The 12,168-nt window shown below is 49.8% G+C and overlaps 1 protein-coding gene across 1 annotated transcript; it reads left to right on the top strand.

The window, feature by feature from the left end:
- The first annotated feature begins 335 nt into the window (after nt 1–335).
- On the top strand, nt 336–8,266 carry LOC146890910 (uncharacterized). The gene is made up of 3 exons (XM_087897812.1): nt 336–559; nt 1,810–7,583; nt 7,918–8,266. Exons 1-3 carry the CDS (start codon nt 493–495, stop codon nt 8,074–8,076), a joined length of 6,000 nt encoding a protein of 1,999 aa, XP_087753938.1. The 5' UTR covers nt 336–492; the 3' UTR covers nt 8,077–8,266.
- The last annotated feature ends 3,902 nt before the right edge of the window (nt 8,267–12,168 follow it).

The following is a 12,168-nucleotide window of genomic DNA, read 5'->3' as shown; positions in this document are numbered from 1 at the left end:
GAAGTCAAACCACAGAATTTCTTGACCAGGAAACAAAATCTTGAGCTAGAACAGGTTTCTGAACCCATCCCTGCCTCAGGGGTGGGTCCCTTCTCACTGGCAATTTTGATCTCCTTTCCTTTTTTCTCTTCCTGTTTCAACCCAGCCCAGTGTGACTGGGTCATTTTTTGTGCCATCCCCTTGAACCTTAGGCCGCTGCCTTCCCAGGCTCAGGACTGTTTCCTTACGTGCTCAGCATCGGCAGCCCGGCAGGGTAAGTGCCCAACCACTCCCTGACCCACAGGAATCTATAAAGGTCTCAATGATGAGAACGAGGTGACTGCTTAGAGCTCAGGAAACCTAACGGCCCAGGCATCCAGCCACCCCCTCCCCAGGAAGCCCTTAGAAGAGCAGGACTCCTGGGAGCTCATCTTCATCTCTTCTTTCTCTAGAACTCTCTAGAACTTGGCCACATTTGGGATCTTCGCTGGCCAGATACAGGGAGACCAGCAGATGGCGCGGAGGGACAGCCATGTCTGGCGCTGGCTGCTTTTGCACCTCCTGCTGTTGGGAGGTGGAGGTGAGTGATTTTATCTACACGTGGATGGTCCGGGAGCCGCTGAGGAGGTGGCGGTGAGCGATTTTATCTACACGTGGGTGGTCCGGGAGCCGCTGAGGAGGTGGCGGTGAGCGATTTTATCTACACGTGGATGGTCCGGGAGCCGCTGAGGAGGGGGACAGGTGGTGGCAAGCCCCAGGTCTCCCCAGAGCCCAGGAGCCAGCAGCTGACACTGTGGGCTCTGGTCTCACATTGCCTACAACCCGTGTCATGGCTCCACTAGCCACGCCATGGAGGACTGGCTTCCCTGTGCCTCGGTTTATACATCTGTGAAAGGGTGATACCTGTGCGGTGTGGGTCAGATGTTGAGTAAGAAGAGTTTGCTGGGTTTTTTTTTTTTTGAGAGAGAGACTTATTTATTATTTATTTAATTTGCACTGGTGTTTTTGCCTGTATGTATTCTGTGTGAGGGTGTCAGGTCTCCTGGAACTGGAGTTACAGACAGTCATGACCTGTGTCAGGCAGGCACTGAGAACTGAACCTGGATCCTCTAGAAGAGCAGTCCATGACCTTAAGCTCTGAACAACCTCTCCAGCCCTGAGTTGACTGTTTTTTAATGTCAATTTTTCATACTATAGACAATTTATTTTATTTTTATCCTTCAAAACATTCCCAGTCAAATCCACCCCTTTCACATGTCATGTCTACTTGGGTGATTCTCGGCTTCCCTGTAAGGGGAGGGGGGAACCATAATCTGGAATTGTGAATAAATCCTTCTGCCCTTAAGGCTGCTTCATTGGAGTATTTTATAACAGCAACAGACTCTGTTATATTTACACTGAGGCTTAAATACAGGGTTTTGCCCACGCTTGGCAAACACTTACCACTAAGGTGCAGCTTTTGTAACACCTTTATGATCTTTTTATGGGGCTGGAGAGATGGCTCAGTAGTTTGGAGCACTGGCTGCTCTCCCACAGGGCCCAGGTTCCACTCCCAGAATGCACATGGTGGCCAACAACCCTCTGTAATTCCAGTTTCGGGGGATCTAGCACACTATTCTGCCCTCTACAGGCATCAGGCAAACATCAATATTTCTAATCTCTTCATGAGATAATTGATAATAATGGTGTCCACAGAGCAGGTCATGAGCACCGAATAAAGTCACCCAGGCAGTGAATTTGACAAAGCAGGAAGCAGAAAGCAAATATGTTCAATATGCATGGTTATCTTTCATGGTCATATTCAGAAAAGAATCTTCTCTTATACCATAGTAAACACCACTACTACCTACACAACAACCTTGACCACTGTATCAACACCAAAGATCACTGAGGAGAGTACGGCCACTGAGTCTTCACCCACCCCAACCACACCTGGGACCAAAACAGCCTCCACATCTTTATGCACCCCAAATACAGCTGGGACCAGCATGATCTCAACCTCTACACCCACCCCAACCACAGCTGAGACCAGCAAAACCATCAACTCTACACCCACTCCAACCACAGCTGGGACCAGTACAACCATAAACTCTACACCCATGCCAACCACAGCTGTGACCAGTCCAACCATCAACTCTACACCCACCCCAACCCCACCTGGGACCAGTCCAACTATCAACTCTACACCCATCCCAACCACAACTGGGACCAGCAAAACTATCAAGTCTACATCCACCCCAACCTCAGAAGGAACCAGCACAACCATCAACTCTACAACCAACCCAACCACAATTGAGACCAGTCCAACCATCAACTCTACACCCAACCCAACCTCAAAAGGGACGAGCAAAACCATCAAGTCTACACCAACCCAAACATCAGATGGAACCAGCACAACCATCAACACTACACCCATCCCAACCACAGCTGGAACCAGCAAAACCATCAACTCTATACCCATCCTAAACACAGCTGGGAGCAGTACAACCATCAACTCTATACCCATCCCAACCACAGCTGGAACAAGTACAACCATCAATTCTACACCTATCCCACCCACAGCAGGGACCAGCACAACCATCAATTCTACACCTACTCCAACCACAGCTGGGACCAGCACAACCATCAACTCTACACCCACCCAAACCTCAGAAGGAACCAGCACAACCATCAACTCTATACCCACCCAAACCACAGCTGAGAAAAGCACAACCATCAACTCTACACCCATCCTGACAAGAGCTGGGACCAGTCAAACCATCAACTCTACAACCATCCCAACCACAGCGGGGACCAGTACAACCATCAACTCTACACCCACCCCGACCTCAGAAGGGACCAGTACAACCATCAACTCTACACCCACCCAAACCTCAGATGGAACCAGCACAACCATCAACTCTACACCCACCCGAACCACAGCTGAAACCAACACAACCATCAAATCTACACCTATCCCAACAACAGCTGGGACCAGCACAACCAACAACTCTACACCCACCCCAACCTCAAAAGGGACCAGCAAAACCATCAAGTCTACACCAACCCAAACATCAGATGGAACCAGCACAACCATCAACTCTACACCCATCCCAACCACAGCGGGGACCAGCACAACCATCAACTCTACACCCACCCAAACATCAGATGGAACCAGCACAACCATCAACTCTACACCCATCCCAACCACAGCGGGGACCAGCACAACCATCAACTCTACACCTATCCCAACCACAGCTGGGACCAGCACAACCATTGACTCTACACCCATCTCAACAACAGCTGGGACCAGCACAACCATCAACTCTACACCCACCCAAACCTCAGATGGAACCAGTAAAACCATCAGCTCTACACCCACCCAAACCTCAGATGGAACCAGCACTACCATCAACTCTACACCCACCCAAACCTCAGATGGAACCAGCACTACCATCAACTCTATACCCACTCCAACCACAGCTGGGACCAGCACAACCATCAACTCTACACCCACCCAAACCTCAGAAGGAACCAGCACAACCATCAATTCTACACCCACCCAAACCACAGCTGAGAAAAGCACAACCATCAACTCTACACCCACCCTGACAACAGCTGGGACCAGTCCAACCATCAACTCTACAACCAACCCAACCTCAGATGAAACCAGCACAATCATCAACTCTACACCAACTCCAACCACAGCTGGGACCAGCACAACCATCAACTCTACACCCACCCAAACCTCAGAAGGAACCAGCACAAACATCAACTCTACACCCACTCTGACAACAGCTGGGACCAGTCCAGCCATCAACTCTACACCCACCCCAACCTCAGAAGGGACCAGCACAACCATCAACTCTACAACCATCCCAACCACAGCAGGGACCAGTACAACCATCAACTCTACACCTACCCCAACCTCAGAAGGGACCAGCACAACCATCAACTCTACACCCATCGCAACCACAGCTGGGACCAGTCCAACCATCAACTCTACACCCACCCCAACCTCAGAAGGGACCAGCACAGCCATCAGCTCTACACCTATCCCAACCACAGCTGGGACCAGCACAACCATTGACTCTACACGCATCCCAACAACAGCTGGGACCAGCACAACCATCAACTCTACACCCACCCAAACCTCAGATGGAACCAGTACAACTATCAACTCTACACCTATCCTACCCACAGATGGGACCAGCACAACAATCAGCTCTACACCCACCCAAACCTCAGATGGAACCAGCACAACCATCAACTCTACACCCACCCAAACCTCAGATGGAACCAGTACAACTATCAACTCTACACCTATCCCAACCACAGATGGGACCAGCACAACTATCAACTCTACACCCACCCAAACCTCAGATGGAACCAGTACAACTATCAACTCTACAACTATCCTACCCACAGATGGGACCAGCACAACAATCAGCTCTACACCCACCCAAACCTCAGATGGAACCAGCACAACCATCAACTCTACACCCACCCAAACCTCAGATGGAACCAGTACAACCATCAACTCTACACCCACCCAAACATCAGATGGAACCAGCACAACCATCAACTCTACACCTACCCCAACCTCAGATGAAACCAGCACAACCATCAACTCTACACCCACTCCAACCACAGCTGGGTCCAGTACAACCATAAACTCTTCACCCACCCAAATATCAGATGGAACCAGCACAACCCTCAACTCTACACCCATCGCAACCACAGCTGGGACCAGTCCAACCATCAACTCTACACCCACCCAAACATCAGAAGGGACCAGCACAGCCATCAACTCTACACCCACCCAAACATCAGATGGAACCAGCACAACCATCAACTCTACACCCATCCCAACCACAGCTGGGACTAGTACAACCATCAACTCTACACCCACCCCAACCTCAGATGGAACCAGCACAACCATCAACTCTACACCCACCCCAACCTCAGAAGGGACCAGCACAACCATCAAGTCTACACCCACCCAAACCTCAGATGGAACCAGCACAACCATCAACTCTACACCCATCCCAACCACAGCTGGGACCAGCACAACCATCAACTCTACACCTATCCCAACCACAGCGGGGACCAGCACAACCATCAACTCTACACCCATCCCAACCACAGCGGGGACCAGCACAACCATCAACTCTACACCCACCCAAACCTCAGATGGAACCAGTACAACTATCAACTCTACACCTATCCTACCCACAGATGGGACCAGCACAACCATCAACTCTACACCCACCCAAACCTCAGATGGAACCAGCACAACCATCAACTCTACACCTACCCCAACCACATATGGGACCAGCACAACCATCAGCTCTACACCCACCCAAACCTCAGATGGAACCAGCACAACCATAAACTCTTCACCCACCCAAATATCAGATGGAACCAGCACAACCCTCAACTCTACACCCATCGCAACCACAGCTGGGACCAGTCCAACCATCAACTCTACACCCACCCAAACATCAGAAGGGACCAGCACAGCCATCAACTCTACACCCACCCAAACATCAGATGGAACCAGCACAACCATCAACTCTACACCCATCCCAACCACAGCTGGGACTAGTACAACCATCAACTCTACACCCACCCCAACCTCAGATGGAACCAGCACAACCATCAACTCTACACCCACCCCAACCTCAGAAGGGACCAGCACAACCATCAAGTCTACACCCACCCAAACCTCAGATGGAACCAGCACACCCATCAACTCTACACCCATCCCAACCACAGCTGGGACCAGCACAACCATCAACTCTACACCTATCCCAACCACAGCGGGGACCAGCACAACCATCAACTCTACACCCATCCCAACCACAGCGGGGACCAGCACAACCATCAACTCTACACCCACCCAAACCTCAGATGGAACCAGTACAACTATCAACTCTACACCTATCCTACCCACAGATGGGACCAGCACAACAATCAGCTCTACACCCACCCAAACCTCAGATGGAACCAGCACAACCATCAACTCTACACCCACCCAAACCTCTGATGGAACCAGTACAACTATCAACTCTACACCTATCCCAACCACATATGGGACCAGCACAACCATCAGCTCTACACCCACCCAAACCTCAGATGGAACCAGCACAACCATCAACTCTACACCCACTCCAACCACAGCTGGGACCAGCACAACCATCAACTCTACACCTATCTCAACCACAGATTGGAACAGCACAACCACCAACTCTACACCCATATCAACCACAGCTGGGACCAGTACAACCATCAACTCTACACTTACCCCAATGACAGCTGGGACCAGCACAATCATCAACTCTACACACACCCAAACCTCAGATGGAACCAGCACAACCATCAACTCTACACTCACCCAAACCACAGCTGAGACCAGCACAACCATCAATTCTACACCCACCCAAGGCTCAGATGGAACCAGCACAACCATCAACTCTACACCCACCCGAACCACAGCTGAGACCAGCACAACCATCAACTCTACACCCACTCTGACAACAGCTGGGACCAGTCCAACCATCAACTCTACACCTACCCCAACCTCAGATGAAACCAGCACAACCATCAACTCTACACCCACTCCAACCACAGCTGGGTCCAGTACAACCATAAACTCTTCACCCACCCAAATATCAGATGGAACCAGCACAACCATCAACTCTACACCCATGCCAACCACAGATGTAACCAGCACAACCATTAACTCTACACCCACCCCACCCACATCTGGGACCAGCACAACCATCAACTCTACATCCACCCAAAACTCAGATGGAACCAGCACAACCATCAACTCTACACCCATGCCAACCACAGATGTAACCAGCACAACCATTAACTCTACACCCACCCCACCCACATCTGGGACCAGCACAACCATCAACTCTACACCCACCCCACCCACAGCTGGGACTAGCACAACCATCAACTCTACACCTATCCCACCCACAGCTGGGACCAGCACAACCATCAACTCTACACCCACGCCAATGACAGCTGGGACCAGCACAACTATCAATTCTATGCCTACCCTGACAACCGCTGGAACCAACATAGTCATCACCTCAACACCCACCCCAACTACAGCTGGACACAGCACAGGCATCAACTCTAAACCGACCCCAACCGCTGCTGAGACCATTACAACCATCAACTCTACACCCATCCCAACCACAAATGGGACCAGCAGAACCATCAACTCTAAACCAACCCCAACCACTGTTGGGACCATTACAACCATCAACTCTACACCTACCCTGACAACTTCTGGAACCAACATAGTCATCAACTCAACACCCACCCCAACCACAGCTGGAAACAGCACAGCCTTCAACTCAACACCCACCCCAACCACTGCTGAGAGCAGTACCTCCTCTAGCTCTGGCTGGACAACCCTGCACAGCGGCTCTAACCTGGCAGTTTCAACTGGAACGTACACAACCTCCAACCACACTACCACAGTTGTAACTCCAGTGAACGAGGCGAAGCCCAGTGGGTCCCTGGAGCCATGGGAAACCGTCCTCATCACCCTGGCCTCTGTTGTCATGGCCACAGTACTCTTTGCTGGAGTCTTCTTTTTTGTGGTGAGTGCCTGATATATAACAAGATGCTCAAGGAAAGGAGTGGTTGGTGGATCACAGAGGCCCCAAGTCAGAGGTAGCTAGGAAGGAAGTAGAGATCAAGAGTTACAAGTAGAAACAACAAGTTATAGTCAGAAGGATGTATCCACATCCCGAGGAAACCACCAAGTCTGAGTAAAAGGAGTTAAGAGGAATGAGGGCCAGCTGGGAGGTTTTAGGGGAGGAGATGGTTGTAACATAAGAAAGCTGTGGGGAGAGGGGAATGGTTATAGAGTCGTTCATGGTACGTGCCTGGGAGAGGGAGACATGGTTTTTAAACTATGGACTCTTTTTCCAGAGGAGTTTCCTGTCTCTGAGAAACGCTGCTGACATAACAGTCTACTACCCCCACAACTTCCACCCTGGTCCTGAAGAACCCCACATGCCTCCGCAGAGCCCTACCTGGTCCTGGAGGAGACCAGTAACCTCTGGGATCATGGAGATGAATGAGAGATAACAAGTACTGCCCATGAAGCCCAGGACTGCATCCTCCAGAGGAGATGGGGGCTGCTTCGTATTCCATACCCCCAGGAGTCCCTTCCCAACTCTGTTTGGGTCCCTTGAGAAAGATGCATTCTTCCCTTTCCCGGTTTTTACCAGACACAGAAAGGAGAATAAAGCATTGGTCATTTCACAAAGAAATAAATACATCCAACATGTCTGAAGAGAGAATCGATGTGTATGGGTGGGTGTCTAGAGCTCTGGAGGGAATTGTCCGGTTACATGAGAGAGCTTTCATGGTGGAATCTGTACAGTCTTCACAATCTCCACAGCAAACTCCAGAGACCTCGCTTGAGATTCTTGTGTTCCCATTTTCTTAGTCTTCCTGCCCCAAGCAGGATCCATTATCCTGGTATTTTAGCTATTTTTCTATTGTTGTGATGAGACACCAAGGCAATTTATAGAAGAATGTAGTGGGAGCTTACAGTTTCAGATGGTCAGAATCCATGGCCAACATGGTAAGGAGCACGTTAGCAGGCGAATTGGCAGGCATGTTGTTGGAGCAGTATCAGATCCCACATCTTGAAGCACAACCGAAAGACAAAAAAAACACTGGGAATGACATGGACTTTTGAAACATTACAGCTCAATCCTAGTGACACACCTCCTTCGACAAGGCCACACCTCCTGATCCTTCCCAAACAGCTCCACCAATTGCGAACCAAGTTTTTAACATCTGAGCCTAAGAAAGTCACTCTCATTCAAACGACTATGCCTGGAGATTCAGGAAAACTGAGTTGACAAAAGTGGGGAGGGAATCGAGGGAAGAGTCTGTGGCAGGTGGTCTACTTCTTTATCCTGACAATGTCCAAGTCCACCAAGACCACCCAACTTAGGCAAAAAACACTCAAAAGAGTACTCAAACCACCATTTCAGTGTCTCTATCTGCAGTGTAGTACAAACTAGATTCTTTGGGATGATTACATTTATGACAAAAAGTTAAATACATAGGAGAATACGGTTTTTCAGAATTCCTTTTTGGGAACATATCCACAGACGATTAAACGACAACCAAGTCCGCCGTTCCGGTACACAAGGGCACCCCACACCAACGGAGGCTCTGCCAGTCAGCAGAGCCTAGTAGCCTCAGGAGTCTAAGGGATGGGTGCCACCGCTGCTCAAGGGTAGCTTGTGATGACAGAACGCAGGCTTAGAGCAAACCAGGCTGAATTCACAAAGGTCTCATTCCCATTTATTTATGTGGAGAGGTGTTTTGCCTGCATTCATGTGTGCCAAGAGCGTGCTGCGGACAGTAGAGGACGTCTGATTTCCTGGAACTGGAATTACAGGTGGCTGTGAGCCACCATGCAAGGGCAGTCAGTGCTCTTACCCATGAGCCATCCCTGGCTCGCTCACGTTTTCTTCTTTCTCAGTGCTGAGGGTTGAAGACAGCCTTGCCTGTGCTAAGTGCACAGTGTGCCTCTGAGTTTCACTCCCAGCTCTTTCAAGTGTTTGTTTTCTTGTAAACCATGTGCCCTGTAGGAAAGCACCTTGGCCTCCATGACACTGTGGAAACAGCCTTTATGTCTGGATGAGGAAAATCACGCTGAGGCTGGGAAGAGGCTAAACCTAGAAACAAGGCAGACATAAAGCCATGCTGAAAAGCTGACATGGCAGTGAGAATCAGGAAATACAGTATTTGCTAAGTCAGATGAACAGCCTGAGCCATGCAAGGTCAGTTTCAAAGCTGTGCTGGGTCCTCTATACCTGCTGCTAAAATTCTTTTCCAGGGGGAAGACATGAACAATCCCCACCCCTTCTTCTAGGGTCCCTGCGACAAACTGAGGCACAGTTCCACCAGAGTTTATTCATTTTCCCCGTGGAGCGTAGAGAAGGGGCTGTTCACAGGGCTGTGGGTGCTCGCTTGTCCTTGTGCACAGCCAGCATGGCTTCAGGGGTGGACATGATTAGGGCAGCAGAAGAATGAAAACAAGACAGATACACACAGAAACGCGGGTGGGCGGGGCTCTCTGATGAAGCTGCAGCACCCAGGAAGCTCAGCACATTTGTTATATAGTGTTGAACTGGGGGTGGGTATTGTGTACAGCTAAACAAGGAGGCGGGGTTTAGAGTGCACAGCTGAATCAAAGAGACCTGTTTAGCTAATCTTGGTAGGAACAGTCTTCGGGCTGTAAACATCCAGAAGTGAAAGCAATGGACGTTTCCTGGGCTCACTATCAAGACCCAAACCAGAGAACGCTTTCTCGTCCTTCTGAACCTCACCCCAGCCCCAACGGAAAAGGCTTTGCCATTTTCCCATGAGTCTGAGGTTATGGAGTCCTTGGTGCGATTGTCCATGCCAACAACACACATCTACTCAGGGATCCGTCCAATCCCCACATAACCCACAATAAGTGACACATGGAGAGGCTTTGCCCAGCAGGGATCAAGGGTCCCCATAATTACAAAGATAGAACCCCCTCCGCTGTGTTCCCTGGCCTTTATGTATTCTAGCTTCTCCCCAAGGTCACAAGCAATTAAGGCAGAATTTCATGCAACAGACAGCAAGAGCTGTTGATACTAATGTGTGGGTCTTGTGTCTCTTCTTAACTCTCCATGAAGTGGGTGTAAGCAATCAAGAAGCCCAGATGGAATAAATCTTTTGCACAGAGATACAGCTGAACTCGCCCAACAGCAGTCACTTGGCTCAAAGGAACGCTCATAACAGACATCTCTACTTTATCACATGCTCATCACACTGATAAAGTCATAGTTCCTAAATTCTTTGTGCTGTGACAAACTTGTCAGGTCTCAGAGAAACCTGGGACAAGTCTCACTCCATCCCTGTGGCTCCTCCCAGCACTTCTCACCCCACCCACTACCCTAAGCCCCTCCTTCTCAGGGGCTGGACTTCACTTCCCTTTGCCCAGATTCTGACCTCTATATAACTTAGCCATTTTGGACACATGGTCTCTTTGTCTCCTGGCTTGCTCCTGGCCTCTTGGTCTGCTTGCTCCCCTCTCTCTTCTCCTCTCCTCTCGCTCTCTATCCAAACTGCCCCCCAACCCAGCTCATGGCCTGGTTTAGTCGGGATCCTTCCAGAAGGATCCCTCTGGCTGGCTGTCCCTCATATCTACAGGAACTTTCTCCCCAACCTTACCTAGAAGCAGTCATGTCCTCATTTTTTTTTCCATCCAAAATTGACCTCTCTCACTGAAAGCAAGCATGGGCTCTAAGCCTGAAGCCCTGCAAGTGTCTCCCTTTGCAGCCATTGGCTCTTCAAAGAGGCACACAGAAAGTGTCCTCAGACTTGACAACTTCCCTAGGTCAAACTGCTCCAGAGTCATTCACGGTGACCTGTCTCTTCTGATGACACTGTTTTCAAACTCACATGGTCGGACCTCCTCAGCATTGGTGGTTTTATAGTCTAGATACATTCAAGCCATGACCACCCCAGAATTTTTAATCCAGAACCTTTCTATCCTATTGATGGAGTAGTGTGTTCATTAGTAGTCTGTCATTGTAACAAAGTGTCTCAGTGGTCTGTCATTGTAACAAAAGGCTGCTTACCAAGAGAGCTTTATTTTGACTGGCAGATTTTAGGGCTTTCAGCCCATGATCACCTAACCTTGTTGCTGTGGGTCTGTGGGTGGCAGGAAGAGGAGAGAAGAGGGGGCCCCCATCTTCTTCAAGGTTCTGTCTCCAGTGGCTAGAAAACCTCCAACTAGGCCCCATCTCAAAGTTTCCACTCGCTCCCAATAGTGCCACACTGGTTTAGTTTTTGTTTGTTTGTCGGTCTTTGAGACAAAGTCTCACTGTGTGTCGCTCTGGTTGGCTTCCCACGCATGACAATTCTAAGGCCTCCTCAGCCCGAGCCTGCTCTAAATCATTGGGTTTTAACTCAGGCACACACTCATAGTGACTCTTCAGAATACATGGCCTTCTCCTCCAGGAGGTTCCTCCTTGCCCCTCCCTGCCTCTCCACATTCCTACCAGCCTGAAGTAGTCACTATTTTAACTTAATCATCCTTAGTTGACTTCTCCCCAAACTTGCCCTCTGCATAAATGAAGCCACACAACAGCCACAGCTAGAGGAGTGGAATTGAAC

This window comes from Myodes glareolus, chromosome 18, assembly GCF_982192425.1.
Source record: "Myodes glareolus chromosome 18, mMyoGla1.1, whole genome shotgun sequence".
Classification (NCBI taxonomy): Eukaryota; Metazoa; Chordata; class Mammalia; order Rodentia; family Cricetidae; genus Myodes; species Myodes glareolus.
Note: the sequence above shows the minus strand (reverse complement) of the source record. Positions and strands in the feature narration are given on the sequence as shown.